Source organism: Lactuca saligna, chromosome 4, assembly GCF_052625555.1.
Source record: "Lactuca saligna cultivar CGN05327 chromosome 4, ASM5262555v1, whole genome shotgun sequence".
NCBI classification, from domain to species: domain Eukaryota; kingdom Viridiplantae; phylum Streptophyta; class Magnoliopsida; order Asterales; family Asteraceae; genus Lactuca; species Lactuca saligna.
Window position 1 is genome coordinate 16134645 of NC_136420.1, and position 25065 is coordinate 16159709.

The 25065-nt window shown below is 35.4% G+C and overlaps 1 protein-coding gene across 1 annotated transcript; it reads right to left on the reverse strand.

Annotated features, from left to right (window-relative positions):
• Positions 1–5562: 5562 nt before the first annotated feature.
• Positions 5563–16564, reverse strand: LOC145039316 (protein FAR1-RELATED SEQUENCE 5-like). Its single transcript, XM_078987385.1, has 3 exons — positions 16436–16564; positions 5674–7911; positions 5563–5592 (listed from the first exon to the last, which is right to left on the reverse strand). Exons 1-3 carry the CDS (start codon positions 16562–16564, stop codon positions 5563–5565), a joined length of 2397 nt encoding a protein of 798 aa, XP_078843511.1.
• Between the last annotated feature and the right edge of the window lie 8501 nt (positions 16565–25065).

Here is a 25065-nt window from a genome sequence, read left to right on the forward strand (position 1 = left end):
GATTATTTGGTAACCAAACTTTTATTTGTTTCGATATGAAATAATTAACTTTAATACTTCTAATATTTTTTTATGTAACAAAAATACTTATAAATTTTATTTAATTAATAACAACTAAATTTGGGTTTGATTGCTAATGAAAATGAAAATTTATCTTAAGTTTGTGTAGGTGGAAGGGTAAGAAATTAGTTTTTTTAATGGATAGTTTGGTGGATATTCTTATGATATGAATTTTAGAAGTGCATATTTGTAAATGGTTCGTTATTATGATATGAAACTTACATACACTGAATTAACATAAAGATCATTTTCCTTACTTTTTCCACCGCAAAGTCACTTTTGGACATGAGATTGTTACTTATATAGTGCAAAATCATATTATTGTGAAAATCATATTTTTTTTTATCAAAATAAAATAAAAATGAAGTCTTAATGTTATGATTTTCAGAAACCAATTCTTCAATAAGAGAAATTTTGTAATGTGAAAATGAAGTGTGGTTGTACGATCTTTTTGGAACATAAAAAAGAAAATGAAAAAAAAAATGCTGTGAAAATAAGGAATTTTTTGGGAAAAAATTGGTATGGTAAGTATAGTTTGATTCCCTTTTATGCATACATAGATCTTATTTCAGAATATTCGAAACTACACATGAGTCAGTTAAAAATTTTGGTGTTAGTTTCACTAATGTATGTTTTTCTAATCTTTTAGATACACAATTATAGAGCCTAACTTATGATAAAGATCTCCGGATTATTTTACACAAATCTTATAGTCCTAGTAAAACCACACATAGAACATGTCATTTGATCATATGTTACAACAGGGCCAACACCCTTTTCTTTGGAGGCCTAACTTTATGGTTTTGCCAACCAATTCACATGTCCTTCGCTAGCTAGTATACTTTACCAATAATCTTTTTAAATTCAATAAAAAAAAATACCACAATAAGTATTCTTAATATTATGGTCTCGGCAACTTAGTGATAGTTGGCGTGTTTTTCGACAATAAGTAATCTTAATATCCTGTTGTGGACAATAAGCATTCTTGTATGTGTCACAACCCGATCTCATTAGTACATGGGAAAATGATTTATTAGAATATACTTTTTGTTAGATAATTTTTTTTTAAACGATTGTCAATCAATTTTATGTTATGTTATCATTGTCATCGAATATGACAATGATAACCTGTGGATACAATTAACAAGTTTGAAGATCAATTATATAAAAAAAAACTTGTATAAATATGAACAAAATAATAATTTCATTACCACCTAAATCATTTTTTCCCCTATTTATCTTACTTTTAATAGATATTTTATTTTCAATTTTGTTCATATTATTTTTCTAAGCATTATTTGTAAATCATTGAAAATGATTGATCAATCATTTCATTTATTGTCATTTGATTTGGTAAATCATTTCTCTACTATTTTTTTTTTATCAAACTTACTATTACAAATATTAATTAATCATTGATCAATTTAAAAAGTTTCTTTTTAATTAATGAATGTATTTTTTATATTTGTAAAATGTTTTATGTATTTTTTATATTTTTTCTTTTGTTCTTCAGCATATATAATATTATAAAAATAAATATTTTTTAAATGTATAAATCAAATATGTAAGATCTTTATATATATATATATATATATATATATATATATATATATATATATATATATATATATATATATATATATATATATATATATGTTCAGGTTCATTTGAGACCATTTGAATTTTGTGAGACCGTGAGACCAAATCTAAAAATAATTTTAAAATGTAAAATAAATGGAAAAATCCAAAAATTCTTTTTTTAAATATTATTTTCGGAACTTGAATTAACTAAAAAAAATAAAAAAAAAATAAAAAAATAAAAATAATCCCTTTTTTTTTGAAAAATATGTGAAATATTCTAAATAGAATATTACACTGACATATTCTAAAAAATAATTTTAAAATGCAAAATAAATGGAAAAATCTAAAAATTCTTTTTTTTTTTAAATATTATTTTCGGAACTTGAATTAACTAAAAAAAAATCCTATTTTTTTTTTGAAAAATACGTGAAATATTCTAAATAGAATATTACACTGTACATATTCTAAAAATAATTTTAAAATGCAAAATAAATGGAAAAATCAAAAAATTCTTTTTTTAAATATTATTTTCGGAACTTGAATTAACTAAAATAAAATAAAAAAATAAAATAATAAAAAAAATTAAAAAAATAAAAAAATGCGTCTCACGGTCTCACAAAATTAAACCGTCTCACATGAACCTAACCATATATATATATATATATATATATATATATATATATATATATATATATATATATATATATATATAGATATATATATTACGTAGTAAATAAAATAAATAAAATTTTATAGTGTATTTATTACGAATTTAATAATTAATATTATAAATTAGCTAAAATATATTAATTAGCTAAAAATTAAATTGAAATATTGTTTAATGAAGATTTTAACAAACACAGTAAACTCGAGCATTATTTATAAAATATGTTAACAAGCATAAAACTAAAAAAAACTTAATAAAATCTACATGAACCCTTTATAATATTAAAATATACTTTATAAAGTTAATTATATATTATTGATATTTAAACAACTTAATTATAAAAAAGTTTCATTTAGTTTATTTATAACTATTCAGATTTTTTTAGTATAATCTACAAATTTTTTGAGATTTTTTTAATATAATTGCTTTAAAATAAAAGTATTTTGTACATGTTTTAAAATAAAATATAAGTTTTTATACTCTTAACTAGAATTTTATAATTTATTTTAAATATAACGTGTTAAACTTGTCTTCAATATAAGTACTTTCAAAAGTTATAAGAAGTATATAAAAGCTAGAATTTTTCTTCTCCTCCCAAACCACAACAATTTATCTCAGCGACACAGTCTTGCATGTCTCTACTTATGCTGGACAACTCGCCCCCTCATTAAGGTTATTTTGGAGAGTTTGTTAAAGATTCAACATATACCTCTCATGTGTGATATTAGATATTTATGTCGACGTCTGTACTTCCATATCATAATACATTATATCTATCTTTATTGAACCTCCATCTTTTAGAAAGAGTGTTAGTGTATGTGATACAGTCTCTTTATATATATATATATATATATATATATATATATATATATATATATATATATATATATATATATATATATATATATATATATATATATATATATATATATATATATATATATATAGGGAAAAGTGAATATATGTTATAGCCCCACACAAACTTAGGTATGCAACATAAGAAACGTTGTCGTTTTGAGCTAATTTCAACAATTAATCGATTTGCTTGATAACGTAATATTCCAAGCGTATCTTGTTTCCTTTATTTTCGGTATCACATGATTTCCTCACTTTCAGAAGTCGATTGTGTTTAATCGGAAAAAAAAATCATGGCTTGTAATTGGAATCGGTATTTTGATTAGAACGAGAAAGTATAAAGGGTTGAGATTGAAATTATAATTTTTTGCTAATCGCTCTGTTTGTTCTCGATTGTTGCTGTTTGAATATTCTACACCATATTCAAGACATTGTTGCAGGTTACTTATTTTTTTATAAGATAAATATTCATTCCTCATATTTATAAATTGATTGTCTTGTAATTAGAATTGGTGTTTTTTTAATAGCACAGAGAGTAGAAAGGTTTGAAATTGCAATTGAAATTACCAATTTGTTGATTTGATTGTCGAACCTTGTTTTCTCATATTCCTATGTTACTCAATTTTGTAATTGAAATTGCCAATTTGATTATTTAATTTGCTGCCGATTCTGAAATTTCTGGATTTATCTCAAGTTCCGATTTTTGCACAAACTATCGATAAAAGGTACTTTCTATTGCAAAATCTTCTTGTTTGATTGATTTATATGTTAGAAATAGTTTATTGACTTTCTTTTATTTAATGGTAAATGTTTGATATGAATGCATATAAGGTGTTTGAGAAAATGCCTATTAGGATGAAAGAATTAGATTGGTTTTGGAAAGCATAGTTTTCACTCATATATGTGGTGGTTACAAATAGCAGGTGAAATCAACAAGTAATTCTCAACAAATGGATATAAAAGTTGGTAGCTACATTTTGACCATACTTAGCTATATATTTTTTCAACTTATTAAGCTATATATATTTTCAATTTATTAAGCTACTTTTGGTAACTACATTGTCTCGTATGCAACAAAAGGATATAAAAGTTGGTTCATGTGCTACTCACCTGTTGGTTATCATTTTCATCATTTTCAGGTGAGGTTACTTTAAATTCTTAATTAACCGTTATGATTTTTGTCTTATTAAATGTCTGTTTATTTCTTTTTCTAGACCACTGTTGGTTATCAGTCCTATCATGTGTAACATCCAAAGTCTCTCATATTATTCATGTCGTTTCAGGTGGCTGTAAACTATCCAACAAGAGTTCCACCTGGACAAGTATTCGACGGGTTATATGCTCACTATCAAGCATGAGCTTCAAGGGAACTGATGGTTTCTCACCGTGTCCAGAAAAAAGCTTTTGCAGTGTTTGTATGTGTCAAGTGTGCTCAAAATTAGAAGTTGTTGATAGTCATTAGCACAAAATTGTTTATTGACAAACATGGTTTTATATATAATATCATTAATTATTTTTCCGAACGACCATTTACTTACATTTTATTAACAATATCAATGTATTTGCATTCTGATTAGTTTGGCTAATGACCTATGTATATATACCAACGAACTTTTGATAAACCTTATTTGAGGTTTACTTATGCATAGAATAGGAAGTAATTGTAGGGGATCGTTTGACTTTTATGTTTGTTTGAGTCAAGGGTATTATAGTCCTTTTTGCTAAGTTGGTGGTGAATAAAAGTATAAATAAGGTCAGTTAAGAAATGGTTAGGTATTATGTTTCTAAAGTAAGTTTACTCTAAATTAGGGTGAATAAAAGTATAAATAATGTCAGTTAAGAGATAAGGCCATCCTATAATAACAAACTACTTATCTTTTAAATTGCAATAGCAACCTACTAATATTTTTTTAACCTGTAATAGCAATATACTTATCTTTTTAACTTGTAATAGCAACCTACTTATCTTTTTAACATTTATTATCAACATACTTATCTTTTTAACCTATGAAACAACCACCATAAAGAATTTTCTTTCCAAAAACAGCAACGAGCATGCTTTCTATCCAAAACAGATTTTCAACATAGAATCCAAATTATTTATAATTGTTACTGGTCAAAACAGAAATAACCATACAATTATCCTAATCTAAATTTTAGCAAGGATCTATATTTTAATACACGATACCTATGCATTTAACATTTAATAGTAAATTCCATAACTCAAAATTTTCATTCCAAAACTGAAACAGATTCTAAAGTTGTAAAAAAACTGAAATAGGTTCTGAAAATGAAGCAGTTTCTGAAACAGGTTCAAGAACTGAAGTAAGTTCTGAAACAGGTTCAAGAACTAAAGTAAGTTCTGAAACAGGTCCTAAAACTGGAAAAAAATCATCCTATCACTGTTTCTCTTGAAGCGATTCATCGACCTGATACATGAAAATTTTAATAGATAATCAATATAACTATGAGATTCGGAAAATCATGAAAATTAATAAGTTTGTAACGACCTTTCTTTTTGAACAACTAGTGGCATAATGGCCCAATCCCTGGCAATAAGAGCATGTTCGTTTTTTCGGCACTTCTAAACAAGACTTAAGTCTGCTTGCATTTTTAGGACGCCCTTTGGTTGTAGTTGGACCAAAAGGATCCCGGACAGATAACTGAGGGATCATATCGACTTGTGAAATTCCCATGCAAGAACTTTGAGATACATTTTCAAAAACATTAGTTTTTTTTCTAATCGCTTGATCATCTAAAAGACTAATAAGTAAAGTATTGAGTTTTTGAATCTCTGACGGGGAGTCTCTTGCTTGTTCAATTAATTTAGTAAAATTTGAACGAACACACCACAAAGTTAAGGCACTAACTCCATTTTTATTATCCTTATCCTCTAGTCCGATGCAACGATTACCCACCTTGTACCTGGCATTAATGGTCCATCGAGATAAAATATAGTGAATCGGAAGTGTTTCAACAAGTCTCTTCTTCATCACATATAGGCTATGCTTGCATAAAATCCCACATCTCTCAAACTTACCACACGAACAGGCGACATTTACTTGATTCAAAGAACGAAAGCTAACAATTCGCCAATATCTTTTATCAATGTCCAGTTGCCCAACTCGATATTTGATTTCTTCAGTAGTTTTGCTTAAAGTCTCATGACTTAAATTGCTAGTGGCCTCCTTCCATTCTTTTTTGAAAATCTCAAAAACTTTTCTAGTATAACACTCACCTGCTTTTGCTTCGATTGGATGCACAGATGAAAGAACAGCTCTCGAGTTCATAGTCTTGAAGTCTTCATCTTCTTCAGCAGACCTACGAGACTCAACTGCTTTATCATATTGTATGACAAATTCATTCAACATAGTCCTTGAATTAACATATCCATCAAAAAAAGAATGAATACTCTCACTCCGTCCACTTGTTGTCATACCAGCGAAGAAAACATCCTTTAAGAAGGCTTTAGCCCAATGTTTTCTTTGGTTATACATTTCACTTACCCAACTGTTAGTTTCTAAATTATATTTACCACGTATAACTTCCCACCTACTTTCAAATTCTTCAACTGTATCACTTTTTACCCATTCTTTATATGATTCTTGAAAATCACTATAACGGGCAACATATGGTCGAAGGTGTTCCAATTCGTGCTTCTTAATATGCCATGAACAAAAACGATGTAACACTTTTCTTATTGCATTACCTATAGCTTTGTCTTGATCAGTAATAATTGCCTTCGGATGTTTGTCAAACATACATTTTAGGAAATGCTCAAATAACCATTCGAAAGTGTCTTCCTTTTCATTTTCTAGCAATGCTCCACCAAATAGAATAGATTGTGCGTGATGATTCACACCAATAAAAGGAGCAAAGGGCATCTTAAATTTGTTCGTCATGTAAGTTACATCGAACACAACAACATCTCCAAATTTAGTATAGGCGTCTCTTGATCTTCCATCAGCCCAAAAAATATTCCTAGGGCTCCCATCATCATACAAATCCACCGAAAAATATTGGTCATTAACCACTAATGATTTGTCTTGGAAATGTTTTATAACTCCATAAAACTCCTTTCCTCTACAATGTTTTCGTTGCTCAGATAAGACATCAGCACATTGTTTTGAAGTAACATCAGCTTCATTTGAAGTTTTCATTGCATTAATAGCTTTCTTAACTTGAGATGGCTTTAATCCTGCTTGACCTAGTTCCACAATAAGAGATTTGCATTCCATTGAACGATGGATCTTACTATGAGATCTATGCTTCATCACCTTCGTTGGTGTCATGCTCAAGTCGTGATTGTGTGTGTCGTTAAACATGTCCACAAACCATTTCCCTTCTTTATTTTTTGTAATACGAAACATTGCCTTACAACCGGTTCTTACATCTCTACGACGTTTTTTTTCATTTCCATTTGAAGTATTATCATTCCTTCTTTTGAAACCTTCTTTGTTGCACACATATATCTTCCGAAAAGGTTCATTTGTTTCCTTATTTTTATATTTGTGATGGACACGTATACCAAATCCATGTACAAATGAATAATCATTATAAAAATTATACGCATCCTTGTGTGTATCGAACACCTTTCCCAAAATACTTTCATTGTTCCATTCATTTTCCTCGCATTCAACATTTGCATCTTTTAGTTCTTCAGTTGTTTCTAGCAAATCATTTGCATCGGCATCTTCCGTTGTATGTTCTTCGATAGGCTCATCCGCTCCAGCTTTAGACATCATTCCCTGTATATTACATAGAACAATAACCAATAATTAGAAAATATCCTTCACCAAGATTGATCACATATAAACTTTTCATGTATGTTGGGTCTTTCCTAATGCCACCACACTGATAACATTCTTAAGTCTATACTCATTTTAATTTTTGTTGTTCATAGTTCTCTTTTTTATCGTTCACCAAAATTTGGAATAAATAATTCAACAAGAACAAATAAATTTTACAAGTGAATATGTATCTTACAAAAAAATACCTAACGAGCAACAATGCCTTGAATATTCGAGCAACAACAATTGATAACAAACATTTTGATAATCCATAAAAATTGAGAAGTAGAACAGAATGATTCTGAAAAAATCGAGCGGCAGCAAATTAAATAATCAGATTTACAATTTCAATTACAAAATTGAGTAACATAGTGAATATGAGAAAACAAGGTTCGACAATCAAATCAACAAAAATTTGTGATTTCAATTGCAATTTCAAACCTTTATACTCTCTCGTCCTATTAAAAAAACACCAATTCTAATTACAAGACAATCAATTTATAAATATGAGGAATGAATATTTATCTTATAAAAAAATAAGTAACCTGCAACAATGTCTTGAATATGGTGTAGAATATTCAAACAGCAACAATCGAGAACAAACAGAGCGATTAGCAAAAAATTATAATTTCAATCTCAACCCTTTATACTTTCTCGTTCTAATCAAAATACCGATTCCAATTACAAGCCATGATTTTTTTTTCCGATTAAACACAATCGACTTCTGAAAGTGAGGAAATCATGTGATACCGAAAATAAAGGAAACAAGATACGCTTGGAATATTACGTTATCAAGCAAATCGATTAATTGTTGAAATTAGCTCAAAACGACAACGTTTCTTATGTTGCATACCTATGCTTGTGTGGGGCTATAACATATATTCACTTTTCCCCATATATATATATATATATATATATATATATATATATATATATATATATATATATATATGTATGAGTTGAATTTTGTGGTTTTGTCATAGCGAAACTTAGGTTGACGTTGGTTGATGGGCTCAAATTGGTGATGATTTCCGAAAGAGCTACCAAACCCTTGGAATCTTGTAAGTCTAAGCATTTTGTCAAATATTGAAAGTCATGCCCATAATTTTTTAAAATTTTTTTTAGCAATAGATAATCCAACAAAAAAATTAACTTTCATTTTTTTTATTAGATGTTGAAATAGAAGATACGAAGCAAATCTGCAACACCTCAAAACAAAGATCAGATACTTGCGAGATCAAGGGCGATGTAAGAATTCAAGGGAATTCTTCCACCATTTTCGTGTTATCTTCGCATGGCAAAAATGCCTCATTTACAATAAAGCCTTATGCTCGTAAAGTCGACATAAGTGTAATGGAACGTGTAGCAAACTTTACTATCAAAGTAATCCAAGAAAAAGTTGAAACCATGCCCACATGCACCAAAACTCACAATGTACCCGTCATAGTCTTTTCCGTTGGTGGTTATGCCGGGAACAATTTTGTCACGCCCCCAAACCTGAACGGCGGAAACGTTCGGGGGCGGGGGACGTCATATTCAGTATCATAACAATTCCATAGTAAGGAAAGTACACACTACTATATAATATATTTCAAAAAGTTTACATGATTGTAACTGTTACATGTTCAAAAGTTAAATATATAATCATGTTCCAAAAGAAATTATTAACGTCAGAACGTTAATCCCCAAAAGTTGTTGCAAACCTGGCTTAGCAGTTCCCTGAGAATACAAGTTATTTAAAAAAAAATGTCGACAATTAAGTTGGTGAGTTCATAAATAGTGTTTTGAGAGAATGTATGTCATTCGAAAGTTTGTGTATGTTTTCCAGAACATCCGATATTTTCTTATAAATGTGTGGAATGTGTATGAAAGATCGTTTTATAAACCGTATGTATTTGAAACATGAAAAACTCTTATTTTCCTAAATGTGAAATGCAGTCTCAATGACCAAGACCGTAACCTGTAAGCAACAGTGACATGCTTAAATGAATGATGTATAGTCTTATTATAAAATAAAACTATAAGAAGATTGTATTTGTATGTGAAAAGAACTATTAAAGTTACTTTTCCCGTGAAAACAAATTTTTCAAATTTTCATAAAACATAATTCAATTAATATTCATAAAACAACCATATTAATTATCCAATTCAGGTCAATACAAAATCCCAAGATCACAACTGTAAAAACTCCGAGTGTGTGTACGGATCAAGTCGGCGCCTTCCCGCGGTCGTCACTAGTACCTGAAACAATAACATCAAACACTGTAAGCATAAAGCATAGTGAGTTCCCCAAAATACCACATATAACACATAATAGCCACTCGAGGCTATAACTTTGTGGGTCCGTGCACCCAAACTCTGTGAACCCTCAGGTTCTAGCTCTGATAAACATGCACCACATAAATCACATAGAAATAATGCAGTACAACACATAACATACAAATACTCTATCACATAACTCTGGTTACCTACTCAAGGTAAGGTATAGTGAGAAGACTCACCTCGCGTATCTCGGTATCTCACGAATCCTGGAAATCCCTCGTGCTCAATCCTCCGAGCTCTAATCCTCCTATTAACATCATATGTCTCTAGTTAACACTTTATATCTTCTAAGGTTGACTATCCCTAAGAAGTCAACACAGGTCAACTTCGGTTAACGGTCAACAGCCAACTTTGACCGGACTCGGCGAGTGCTCTATGGCGACTCGGCGAGTCTAGAAGTTTTCACCAACTCTCTAAAATTCCCTTCCTACACGTCGAGTATTCCCCCCTCACTCGACGAGTTTCACCTGGAAGAATCGCGGGGCCACCCCGACTCAACTCGCCGAGTCTCAAGAACAACTCGGCGAGTCCCAGTTCGACTCAGTCCACTTGTCGTCCCTCTCCAACTCACCCTGACTCACTGAGTCAACCCATGACTCGATTGTACCACTCACTGAGCGAACCCAAGGCAATCTTCAAACTACTCGCCGAGTCTGATGAATAGACTCGGCAAGTCCATGCCATGCAACCACTCCAACTTGCTTCTAAGGTCAGATCTACTTCCACAATTTATAGATTAGGCCTCCCTAGATTGATTCATCACGTAAAGCTTCTATCTTGGTGCCCATAACACACCCCATGGCTCATAAATATAGTTTTGACCTAAGGCATAAGGATTCCAATCCAAAACCTCCATTGATTCCCAAAAAGCTTGGGCAAAGGGACACTCTGGACCTCCAAGGGTACAGATCTATGGTTTAAACCACATAAGGGACCAAGGGGGCACTAGATTTTGCCACAAAAGGGTTCAACAAACCCTAAATCTAAATAAACATCAACAAGGAAGAAGATAACTCGAAATTATTACCACAATAGTGATGCTCTGGACTCCAAACTCTCAGAAGTGGCTCCACTTGCTTTCCCTTAGCTAGTTCTCTCCTTTCTTGCAAAAAAAATGACACCTCCAAGATCAATAATGGCCTTCTACTTTGCTCCAAATGCTCACACTCGATTAGGGTTTCACTCAAGGGACTGGTGAGCACAAATGACGGCCATAAGGCCCTTTAAATAGGTCTCAAACCCGAGAAATTAGGGTTTCATTACACAGCGCTGACTCGCCGAGTCCATATCCTGGACTCGCCGAGTCCAGGCGCGATCCCGCGACCAGATCCGCGACCCTACTCGGCGAGTTTGAGCTCCAACTCGCCGAGTCCCCTCTCAAAACACCAAAAACATAAATATACAAGATACCTAAAAAATCCGGTTGTTACATGTTTACTCTTGATATGATATAATATGCAAACTCATAAAAAAAATGTATTTCATTTATAAAGCATGCTGTTTCCCAAGAGAGTAAGGTTGTGTAGTAAGACATTTTGCATGATGATAACTTAATAAGATAGTTAAAACAATAGTATGAAAAGTATATCAAAGATTGATGTTTCACATGATTTTTAGTCGTATGTTTACTTGTATTCCACCCCCCCCCCCCTTTAAAAGCATTTAAAAGGTATTTTAAAACGTAGTTATAGGGGTATGAACTCACTTGGTTGAAGTGGTAGCTTGAAGAAGTTGAGACAATAATGGAGTAGAACTTCAACTGGAGAAAGCTGACTTCTCGGGAATCTCGGGAGCGTCGGGACTTGCGTTGCGTGCTAGGGATAATACCGGGGCTTCCTGGTAATCTTAGAGGGACTCGAGAGGTGTTCGGTGGAGGAAATGGTGAGAGAATAGCAACCAAACCGGAGCCCTAGCCTCCTTTTTATAGTGCTGGGGGCACTCACGAACGCAGGGCGTTCCGTATGGGAACGAAGGGCGTTCATCTGAGTCGTCATGGCTTACGTACTCTTGACTCGACAGACGGATGGGACTGCCTCTGTGCCCCGAACGTAGGGAGTTCCCTCAGACCTGCCTCGACTTTTGTGCCTCGATCTTGTAAATTGCGTAACTTTCGCGTACGAGCTCCGTTTTTGACGTTCTTTATATGCACGCGAATGTGAGAATATACTCTACAACTCTTATTTATACTTCATCAACTAATTTTTTCTTTATTTTTAATAATATATTTTTAACAAGCCGAGATTGGAAAAGTCCGTTAAAAATCCATAACTTCTTCATCCGACGTCTGTTCTTGTCTGTATTTTTACCGTTGTATTACTATTGTCGAGACCTTCGATTCTTGTTGAGATTGCACTGGCCAAAAGTAGCTCGATCTCTAATTCGAGTTTTTAGTTGTCTACTATTGTATCCGAAACTTCGAAAAATCATAACCTCCTCATTCAAAGTTAGATTTGGGCGTCCTTTTTATGTATGTTCACGGTTTAGGGATATCTACGACTTTCATTTAGATACTTAAGGCTAAAAAGTATTTTGTTGAAATTACTCGTTTTATGCTTAACAACGTTTTACCTGTATTGTTACGGATCTTCGATTGGTCATAACTTCTTAATTATAACTCGGATTTTAGTGTTCTTTATATTTTTGGAAACCTTGTTACGATATCTACTACTTATTATACTCAAACTGAGCTTTTTGAACATTTCATTTTTGATGCTATTTCTATTAACACAAAGATATTACAATAGTTGACTTACAGTCATTACATTGACTTGAAATAACGGGTTGTTACATCATCCCCCAGTTAGAGGGAATTTCGTACCAAAATTAATTACAAAATAAGTGATTATGGACTAGGGAAGAGATGCGGGTACTTCTGTTGCATTTGATCTTCTCGCTCCCAAGTGAATTTAGGTCCCCACTTAGCATTCCAGTGAACCTTCACTATTGGTATGCGACTCTGTTTAGTTTGTTTGATTTCCCTATCCATGATCTCGACGGGTTCTTCCACAAAGTTAAAATTTTCATTTAGTTTGATTTCCTCGAGTGTTATTACAAGAGTCTCTTCGGATAGACACTTCTTTAGGTTAGACACGTGAAACACCGGATGCACTTTGTTAAGGTTGATTGGAAGTTGAAGTTTATAAGCTACTGGACCAATCCTTGTAGTAATTTCGAAGGGTCTAATGTATCTTGGGTTTAGTTTTTCACGCTTCACGAAGCATATCATGCCCTTCCAGGGTGAGACCTTCACTAGCACACGATCACCAACCTGAAATTCCAAGGATTTTCGTCTTTTGTCAGCATAGCTCTTTTGTCTATCCCTCGAGGCTTTCAGTCGCTCTCGAATTTGAATGGTATTTTCAGTCGTTTACCTAATGATCTCCATACCAGTGAGAGTGCTATCAAGGACTAGACCTCTCCCCAACTGCGTGTCGCCTACTTCCACCCAGCACAGAGGTGATCTGCACTTGCGGCCGTAAAGGGCTTCAAATGGAGCAGTCTTGATGCTAGTATGATAACTGTTATTATAAGAGAACTCGAGTAATGGTGAGTGGATGTCCCATGCTTTACCAAAGTCAATTACATAAGCCTGCAACAATCGTTCTCTCACTCTGTCCTTCAGTTTGTGGGTGATAGGCGGTACTCATATCTAGCCTACTGCCTAAGGCCTTCTATAGCATTTACCAGAACCTCGAAGTGAATCTACTATCTTTGTTCGATATGATAGATATCAGCATTCCATGAAGGCGCACGGTCTCTCGGGTGTAGGTTCTTCCTAGTTTCTCCATCTTATCGGTCTCTTTGATCGACAAGAAATGGGCAGATTTGGTTAACCTGTCGACAATCACCCAAATGGTATCGTGACCACCCTGCATCTTGGGTAGTTTGGTTATGAAATCCATGGAAATCTGCTCCCACTTCCACTCAGGTATTTTGGGCTGATGGAGTAGACCTGAGGTCTTTTGATGTTCTACCTTGATCTTGGCACAAGTCAAGCACTTGCCCACATATGTAGCAATTTCTGTTTTCATGTTCGGCCACCAGTAGAGTTGTTTGAGATCCAGATACATCTTATCTAAACCTGGGTGCACGGAGTATCGGATCTTGTCTGCTTCGTTCATAACTATCTCTCTGAACCCACCGAACTTCGGTGTCCAGATTCTATTCATGAGGTAACGAACTCCGTCACTCTTGATCGCAAAAATTTTGTCCATCCCTCTAAGGGCTTCACATGTCATGTTTTCGGGTTTCAAGTCTTCCAATTGGGCTTCCTTGATTTGTGTTGACTGGTGTGAATGGATCGTCATGGTTAATGACTTTACTCTTCGACCAGAGTACTCCTTACGACTAAGAGCATCTGCCACCATATTGGCTTTTCCTGGATGATAACGAATCTCGCATTCGTAGCCATTGAGTAGCTCAACCCAACGTCATTGCCTCATGTTTAACTCCTGATCGAATATGTGTTGAAGGCTCTTGTGGTCTGTAAAGATGGTGCACTTTGTACCGTATAGGTAGTGTCTCCAGATCTTTAGAGCAAACACCACTGCTCCAAGTTCTAAGTCGTGAGTGGTGTAGTTAACCTCATGTGTTTTCAGTTGTTGTGAGGCATACACAATAACCTTTCCTCACTGCATTAGCATACAACCTAGCCCTTGTTTGGATGCATCATATTAGACTACGAAGTCTTCTGTCCCCTCTAGAAGAGACAAAATGGGGGCACTGCACAAGGCTTGCTTTAGAGTCTGAAATGCAGTATCTTGTTTCTCTCCCTAGTTGTAGGCTACACCTTTCTGATTCAGGGAGGTAAGAGGTTTTGCAATGCTGGAGAAGTTTTGTATGAATCGACGGTAATAGCCAATAAGGCCTAGAAATTGGTGAATCTCGGTTGGCATTGTTGGTGCAAACCAATTTTTGATACCCTTGATCTTAGAAGGCTCCATGTGGATTCCCTCTTCGTTGACCACGTGACCTAGAAAGTCCACCTTTCTAATCCAAAACTTGCATTTCGAGAACTTTGCATAGAGCTTCTCGGTTCGCAGTGTCTCTAAGACTTGTCTCAGATGCTGACCATATTCTTCTTTACTCTTTGAATAGATGAGTATGTCATCTATGAATACTATCAAAAAAATTTCTAGGAACGAACGACATACCTTATTGATTAAGTCCATGAACACGGCAGGGGTGTTGGTTAGTCCGAACGGCATCACTACAAATTCGTATTGACCGTATCTTGTTCGGAAAGCTATCTTAGGAATATCGCTCTCCAGGACTCGCAGCTTGTGATATCCCGATCTCAGATCGATCTTGGAAAAGTAGTTTTCTCCCTAGAGTTAGTCGAACAAATCGTCTATTCGTGGTAGGGGATACCAGTTCTTGATGGTAAGCTTGTTGAGTTCTCAGTAGTCGATGCACATTCTGAACGATCCGTCCTTCTTTTTCATGAACAATACTGATGCTCCCCAAGGCGAGAAGCTTGGCTTGATGAACCCTTTGCTGAGTAGCTCGTTCAGTTAGCTGGATAGTTCTTGCATCTCCGTTGGGGCTAAACGATATGGTGCTTTGGCTACAGGGGTAGCTCCTGGAATTAAGTCAATTTTGAATTCGAAATGTCTTGCAGGTGGTACTCCTTGAAGATCCTCATGAAAGACATCGGGAAAATCGTGTACGTCAGGCACGCTCTTGATGTCTTGTACTTATCATTTCACATCTACTACATGTCCTAAGATTGCATGGCATTCCTTGCGTAGAATTTTCTGAGCCTGGATGCAAGAGATGATACAGAGAGTGGTATTGGGTTTGTCGCCATAGACAACAAGGGTTTCGCCATTTGGCAGATTAAGGCGAACGACCTTATCGTAACATAGAATGTCCGCACGATGAGAACTTAGCCAATCCATGCCTATAATGACGTCGAAACTTTTTATTGAGACTGGCATGAGGTTGATTGGAAAGGATTTATCATTTAGTGAGAGGGTACAATTTAAGTATATTTCCTTAGCGCTCTTTGTTTTCCCACTAGCCATTTCTACTATAAAAGTTTCACTTAATGATTGGGGGGTTTGTTTGAGTAGATTTTTAAAACTATGGCTTACGAAACTCCTCTTTGCCCCACTATCAAATAAAATGCATGCATATGAGTTATCGAGGAGAAACGTACCCGTAACAACAGTGGGGTCTGCAACGGCTTCCTCCTGGGCCATTGCGAATACTCGGACCCTTCCGCCGGCAATCCTGTTGTTTGCCTTCGAGCAGTCCCTTCGGTAATGCCCTGTTGCTCCGCACTCATAGTAGGTGGTGCCTACTCCGGTATTCGCGGCTGGAGCAGCTGGTTAGGCTGCTTCCTTGCAGAAGTGGACAGTGTGTCCTTTCTTGTTGCACCGGGTGCACTGAAACTCACGGTAAGGTCCGTGGTGATGAGAGTTACACTTGTTGCACTTTGGTAGTTGACCGATGTATGAACTTGTCGGTGCAGGGGTAGTAGGGATAGTAACAACATGAGCTGTCACCACTTGTTATTTCTTGGGGTTCCCTTGCAGGGTTTGTTCCCTTCTCTTATTCTAAGGTCTCCTTAGGTCCTGTATTTCCTTTGGTGGGTGGGCAACAACGGTGATAGTACCCTGTTTGACTCCGTGATCTATTAACCGTTGTTCCAAGCGCTTCGCGCTGTTGAAGATCATTGGGTTTGAAGCCAAGACATGCCCTTGAATCTGGGGCGACAACCCCCAAATGTAACTTTCCACTTTCTTCGGTTCTGGGTTGACCATGCTCGGGCATAGGGTTGACAGATCACTGAACCTGGCCATGTAAGCGACTAGGTCAGTCCCGGTCATCTTTAGTTTCCACAGTTCCTATTCCAGTTTTTGAATTTCGCCCCCTGGGCAGTATTCTTCTAGCAGCAGGACTTTTAAGTCCTCCCAGCTCATGGCGTTGGCAGCTGGAAGAGATACGGATTTCACATGGCCCTTTCACCATGTGAGGGCTTGGTCTGTGAATGTGCAAGCAGCAAACTTGACCTTGCTTGCCTCTTGGCATAAACAGATTTCAAAGACCGTCTCGATCTTTTCAAATCATTGCATAAGTGCAATGACTCCTCCATTGCCGTTGAACATTTTCGGCTTGGCGTTAGAGAACTCTTTATAGGTGCATTCCCTTTCATGACCATGACCAGTGCTATGGTTGGGATGATTGGTACTACTCTGGGCCCCTCCATTACCATTAGAGTTTATTTGAGATAGGGCCGCTACTACTGCTGCAGTGATAGCAGCCCGTACCATGGCGGGATCGTAAGCTGGAGGTGGTGGTGGCGGTGTTGGTGCTGCACCGGTACCGTGTCTTCCGGATCTACGAGGAGGCATCATGCTGCCAAAGAAATAACAATAAAAGACCATAAGTCTTTGATGATTGATGGTCGAGTGTTAATGAGTTAGCTATTTTCAACAATCCATGAATCAGATTAACCTACACAAGGTTTTGAGCTTGATTCATAATAAAAGTTTATGTAATAATAGATAAACTTATGAATTTGAGTGGTATGCAAAGAATTAACACACAAAAGAAATACTTCATTATACATTAAACATATATTGGTTACATTCCGAAGTCAGGAAAATCCGACCTTTCTAAAGGTCTTCGATTTACAAAATTAAAGAAAAGTAAGACTTTTAGCCGAGGTCCTATTCTATAACAAAATTTTGGGAGTCGGCCAAGTACTACTTGCGATGCGGGTTGCACTTGGAGCTTGATTGTGTGTCTGATTGTTTAGCTGTCATCAGACGCCTCTCAAATATGGCTTGCTGCTCCCTTATTTCCCTTATCTCGGAGAGGGTTGCATCCATTCGGCCTTGTAGTACATCGGTGTGGAGTTGGGCATTTATCTGCAATCCGTCCAAACGACGAATGTCAGCAGCGTTACCTTCTACTTCTTTGTGGACTTCGAGAATCCGGTTCACTTGGACCCCTGATTGGTAGGATTGGTTGGCTAGTTTTCCTACCATGACTGGGAGTGCTCAGTCAGCTGAACTTCCACCACTGACGTTGTAGAAGTTCTAACACATTTCGTAGGGACGTCGTAATCCATGTTGTTGGCTCCAATGGTGGATTTGGCTTCCTTAGATGGGATTTGGTCCCTGAAAACCCATCCTAACAGCAGGAGGTCGGATGGTTGGTGGATTGATTACCTCTGGTTATGAGTCTTCCCCATCAGATCCTTCCTCTTCCTCCTCTTCCACGGGTTCCTCATCCTCTTCTGGGTCGTCTTCCACCCATCCTCCGTTACCTTGATTGGGGTAGTAGGGGTCTCCAGGTAAATGGAATCCTTCCATTGCTACTATATGAGAATAGAATTAAGAATTGACTATAAACTAAAGCACGTAAATTTAGCATTGAATTTAAACTATTAATGTTATCAAATACTCCTATAGTATTCTAACTGTTATGTTTGATTCAAAAGGATTATGTGATTTGTAAGTTTTTGACTTGTTTTCCAGTGCATCCATTCCTTGGCATATGTTAGTCGGCTCTCAGATAAATATAGTTGATCAAGCTATATTCATCCGAGTTCCGATTACATGTTCCAAGGCATACCTGCACTGCATAACTCATCTATAATACTTCTATATTGTTATTATTATGATAACGATTTTGTTATGAAAAGAATGCATGTATACTTTATAAAAATTTTATTTTAAAAGTATGACTCTCAAACAAAGTGTTTTTGCCCAGTTGTGTTCATATTTGTATACCAAAAAAGGTTTTGATATACTTAATTCACTATAAACAATGCTCTGATACCAATCTGTAACACCCCCAAACCTGAACGGCGGAAATGTTCGGGGGTGGAGGATGTCATATTCAGTATCATAAAAATTGCATAGTAAGGAAAGTACACACCACCATATAATATATTTCAAAAAGTTTACATGATTGTAACTATTACATGCTCAAAAGTTAAATATATAATCATGTTCCAAAAGAAGTTATTAACGCCAGAGCATTAATCCCCAAAAGTTGTTGCAAATCTGGCTTAGCAGTTCCCTGAGGACACAAGTTATTTCAAGAAAAAGTGTCAACAATTAAGTTGGTGAGTTCATAAGTAGTGTTTTGAGAAAATGTATGCCATTCGAAAGTTCGTGTATGTTTTCCAGAAAATCCGATATTTTCTTATAAATGTGTCGAATGAGTATGAAAGATCGTTGTACAAATCGTATGTATTTGAAACATGAAAAACTCTTATTTTCCTAAATGTGAAATTGCAGTCTCAATGACCAAGACCGTAACCTGTAAGCAACTGTGACATGCTTAAATGAATGATGTATAGTCTTATTATAAAATAAAACTATAAGAAGATTGTATTTGTATATAAAAAGAACTATAAAAGTTACTTTTCCCGTGAAAACGTAATATCATAATAATTGTCTATCCAGTGAGTTTTCATAACCATACTATCATATTTTTCCTGTAGCGACATTCTTCAGGCATCGAAATGAGATGACACTTATCACCCAAAGGACTATAGCTAACAGTCAGGATACGGGATCATTAGTCCCGTATAGATCTATACACACTTGTCACGTTCTCCAGACGGGAGATTCTGGTTATAAACAGGACTAATAGCGATACCTTAAAAGGTATAGTGAAGACGAATGTCTCACAGATTCTCAATTAAGTCCAGTATTAAAATGAATGCATTTGCTTCTGAAATGATTATCCTTTTCAATGATATTAACAAAGTCATAATAGAGATTGATATGTTCTTGTGAATGCAAAATGTTGTAGTTGAAATGTTTACTCTTGATATGATATAATATGCAAACTCATAAACAAAACGTATTTCATTTATAAAGCATGTTGTTTCCCAAGAGAGTAAGGTTGTGTAGTAAGACATTTTGCATGATGATAACTTCATAAGATAGTTAAAACAACAGTATGAAATGTATATCAAAGATTGACGTTTCACATGATTTTTAGTCGTGTGTTTACTTGTATCCCCCCCCCCCCTAAAAGCATTTAAAAAGGTATTTTAAAACGTAGTTATAGGGTACTCAAATTGAGCTTTTTGAACATTTCATTTTTGACACTATTTCTATTAATTCACAAAGATATTACAATAGTTGACTTCCAGTCATTACATTGACCTGAAATAACGGGTTGTTGCAAATTTTCATGCATTTAAAGATGTCATTATCCCTCTCTACGAAACTTCTCGAGAATTCAATCGTGAAGTGAAGTTTCTCGTGACCAATAAATGGTCTGGATGGACTAGAAAATTCCAAGAAGTATTAGATAAATTATCGAGGTACGAAATCATTGATATTGATGAAGGAAATGAAGTACATTGCTTCCCGAGTATGATTGTGGGTCTCAAAAAAGATGAAGTAAAAGAGCTATACACTTGAATCTATGATGTATTCAAATATATGAATGATGCTCCATACACATTAGATTCTCTCACACACACTCTTCTTCTCTCTAGTTTCTCTCTCTACAATATGCTCCTCTCCAATAACTCTCCTCTAGGCGTCTTACTCCTCACCCCTACTATATATATATATATATATATATATATATATATATATATATATATATATATATATAGAATCAATTTCCATCTTTATTTCCTCAAATATCAAAAATCAATTTAAAGGTTTTGGGTTTCAAATCTAAAGTTAATTTTCATCTTCATAAGATATACAACTTTGGGTTTGAGCTCTACAGAAGGGGGTTAGAACTAGATTTTAAGATTTATAGAAGGGGATTGAACCGGTGAGAAAGATGAGGAAAAGAGTTAGGGTTAGGGGGAAAGAAGAAATACAGAGATGCAACCCTCAATGGGTTCTTGCGTTCATCAAAAACCACAAACTTCGCCTCTTCTTTTTTGTGTGTATGTTGTAATCCTAGTTCCAAAAAGAAAAACAATTCTGTAAACCGATATAACTGAATTTAAAGATCTCGTACAAAATTGAAGAACCAAGAACCTTGAATGAAAACAAAAAAAAGATTCATAGGTTTAATGAGGAAGTGAAGAATAATACTAGTAATATGGATGCTTTTTCTTATGATGGGAAAGCTATATAATAGGATGGTAATTGGCATGTTTTGAATATTGGAAATATATCTACCTAGGTAGTTCAAGAAATGAACTGGAAAAATTCAAGTGTGACTATGTGGCATATAAGACCGGTTGTATTAGGTTAGTATTTGTAACAACCCGAAATTTCCGTATCATTTCTTGTAACTCTTTCGTAGTACAATTTACGCAACTAATCGTCGTTTCCAAATTCGATTTCCGATCTTCCGTTTAATTAGGTCATTAACTGGTACGTATTTAAAATAACTTCATGGGTGTCTTAATACATTTAGAAATCATTTTAACACCCCATTTTAGTGATTAGAATAATTTCTAAAATTTACCATATCGGGTTACGGCAACCTAATCAGGTACGACTAAAAGCCTCGTCTAACGCCGGTATCGGGTAGAATTCCACCGTGTCCAAAACTTAGACACTATATAAAGTGTTTTAAGACTCCATTTGAAGCCTTTGTCTATTTTTTCATAAAACTCTCCCAACCTCTTTCCTCATCCATAATCAAAGGTCCAAAACAAAGATTTAAGGCTTCCAATCAAAGAGGTAACACCCCTAACTTGTTATTCAACCCCTTTAGCCTTAAAATTGATGTTTAAACTTAGTTTTGGGACCAAGAACATGAGTTTACGGCCAAGGATCAAGCTTGGGCCGTAAACTCCTCAAAATGGGGTTTTTGAGCCAAATTTACCCTTCCAAATCATAGTTGGGACTTAGATATGACCTTGAGGCTTACAAATCTGGACTTGGAACACATTAAACATGAATTATATGGGACAAAAGAGAGTTTACGGCCAAGGCACCTTCTTGGGCCGTAAACTCCTCTAAAATGGGGATTTAGTGCCTTTAAACATGTTCAAATGCCTTGAAACTCAACCAATGGCCTTGTGGTAAAATCTAGATGCATCTAAAAATAGTTTAAGGGTTTGTAACACATCAAAAATGCCATTTATAGGAGTTTACGGCCTAGGAACATACCCTTGGCCGTAAACTCATAAAACCTTGTTAAATGATGCATCAAATTCACTCTAATGGCTTGCATAAATTTCTAGAATCACATGTGATTGTTTTAAGCATCAAAAACTAACTTTTCATGAGTATAGGAGAGTTTACGGCCATAGAACATGCCTCTAGGCCGTAAACTCCTAAAAGTAGGTTTAATGGTGTTCTAAATTCATAACAAGGCTTGGAAAATTAAATAGAATCACATGTGATTGTCCTTTGTAGCTTAAAACAATTTTTCTTGGCCATGGGTAAGTTTATGGCCGTAAACTCCAAGTGTGTGGCCATAAACTCCCTTTTAAGTGATATAATTCCATTCAATCCATTCCAAGGCATTTTAGAAATCCATTCCAACAATCCCCATGTCCATTTAAGCCATTAAACACTCAAAATCACACCAACATGAGTTTACGGCCGTAAACTGATGTGTGGGTGTGTTATATGGCTGTAAACTCCTTAAAATGTTTACTCTTGGGGAGTAAACTCATGTCCCAAGTCCCTATAGCCATTACACGTCCGAAGATGTCACCCGGGTCACTCCAAACGCTCGTTTTGAATTGTTTAATCTCGTTGGAGTGTAATGTTCCATATAATTAGTGAATGTATCCCTAATTGAATATATATGGACATTATTTCATTTTACATAGGGACATCGTGAGTAATCAAACCCCAAACCAACGTCTAGTATCCAAAACCGACACATTTCCGAGTCCGGTGAGTTCATACCCCTACCCTTTTTCATTGTTTTCACTGTTTTCAGGGGGGGGGGGGGACACAATCAAAGTACAAGGGAATTCTTGTACTCAAAACATGTTTTCAAATGTATGTTTCATATTTCATATGCTTTTATTACTGATTACCACAACTGATAACCATTTGAACATGCAGATCACGTAACATATATTTGTGAAATAGGTCTTTAAACTGTTATGTTTTACATATATTTCACAAATGGTTTTCCACATTTTATCAGTTCAAAGCATGACATTAGACATTTGAATATAATACTTGTACACTGTTTTGTCCTCGGTAACACTCCACATATATACGCGAGTGGAGGACTATCATATTATTACTAGTAAATTTGTTAATCATGTATGATTGGAGACACGTCCTCGGCGAACACTCCACAGAGATACGCGAGTGGAGGACTACACCCGTAACCAGAATCTCTGGTATTTAGAGAGCATGACTTGAGTGTATAGATCTATACGGGGCTGACTACCCCACACCTGGCTGCTAGCTACAGCCGAACCGAAATGGTTCAAGGGTGACGAAAGTCATAAGTATGTGGACTACTTATTGCCACATGTGGACTACTTATTGCCACAGGTTTTTAGTCTATCGTATGGTTATGGAACTCGCAATTAGGATAACAGAGATTTACTTATAGTAATAATAAACCACTTTATACATCTTTTACATCTTTCACGTACGGTAACTAACAGTCAGGAAAGTATGGGACTTTCCTGGGGAAAACATGGAACCTAACCACGTTTACATCTTTTACATCTTTTACATCGTTCACATTAGAAACCAACATGCAGGAAAGCATGGGGCTTTCCTGGGTAACACCTACATAACTAGAAAGGGTAACATTACATCTTTTACATTGGGTAATATACAATAAGGAAAGTATGGGACTTTCCTGGGAATACATGATAAGTAAACAGAACAGTTTAACAAACCGGATAAACAAACTATACATTTTCACATGAGTAGACATGTTTTCAGTGCACAAACTTACTATACCTTACATGTGTGAAACAACAACCAACTTTTAAGAAAATAAGGGATTTTCTTGGTGTGCGTAACATTTCAGAAACAAAAAGGATACTTGAACATTTTCACAAACAAAAACCGCTTATGAACTCACCAGCGTTATGCTGATTTTCAAACCGCTTGTGTTCTCAGGTCAACGTTAGAACAGGTACCCGAAGATCTCTTTTTGGTCAGAAGACGGAGTACATGAAGACCCGTTTCATTTTGTTTATATATACTATGTATCACAACTGTACAAACTTTACTTATGAAACAACTGTAAAACTTTTCTTATGTAATGTAATGGTTGTTTTACTTTAATTAGTATGTGCATTGGATTTGATACTCAACGTGGATTCAACCCCGGAAATGTTTTCGCCTTCGGTTTTCGGGGTTTGACAGATTGGTATCAGAGCCCTTGTTTATAGTGAATGACGTATACCAATTTGACCTAGCGTCACTTCAGACGGTCATGACAGTTGCAATGGTGGCAGCCATGTCACAAATGAACCCTGGTGGTTCAGGAGGTGGTCCCCAATCCTAGAACCCCGAAGTTAGCCAGGGACACCAAAGAGGGGGTTCTTATAAGGATTTCATGAACGCGAAACCAACATCCTTCAATGGCGCTGGAGGTGTCATTTCTTTATCTCGATGGTTCGAGAAAATCGAATCCATCTTTGAAATCTGTGCTTGTGCGGAGTCCGATAAAGTTAAATTCGCAGCCTGTACTTTCATCGATAAGGCCCTGACTTGGTGGAATGGACGAGTCAAATCTCTGACCTTACCCGTAGCCAATGCCATGGGCTGGGAAGCCATGAAAGAACTCCTTATTGCTGAGTACTGCCCCCGTGGTAAAATGCAGAAACTAGAGCACGAGCTCTGGAACCTGAAGATGAAAGGTTCCGACATTGCTGCATACACTTCCCGATTCGATGATCTCACA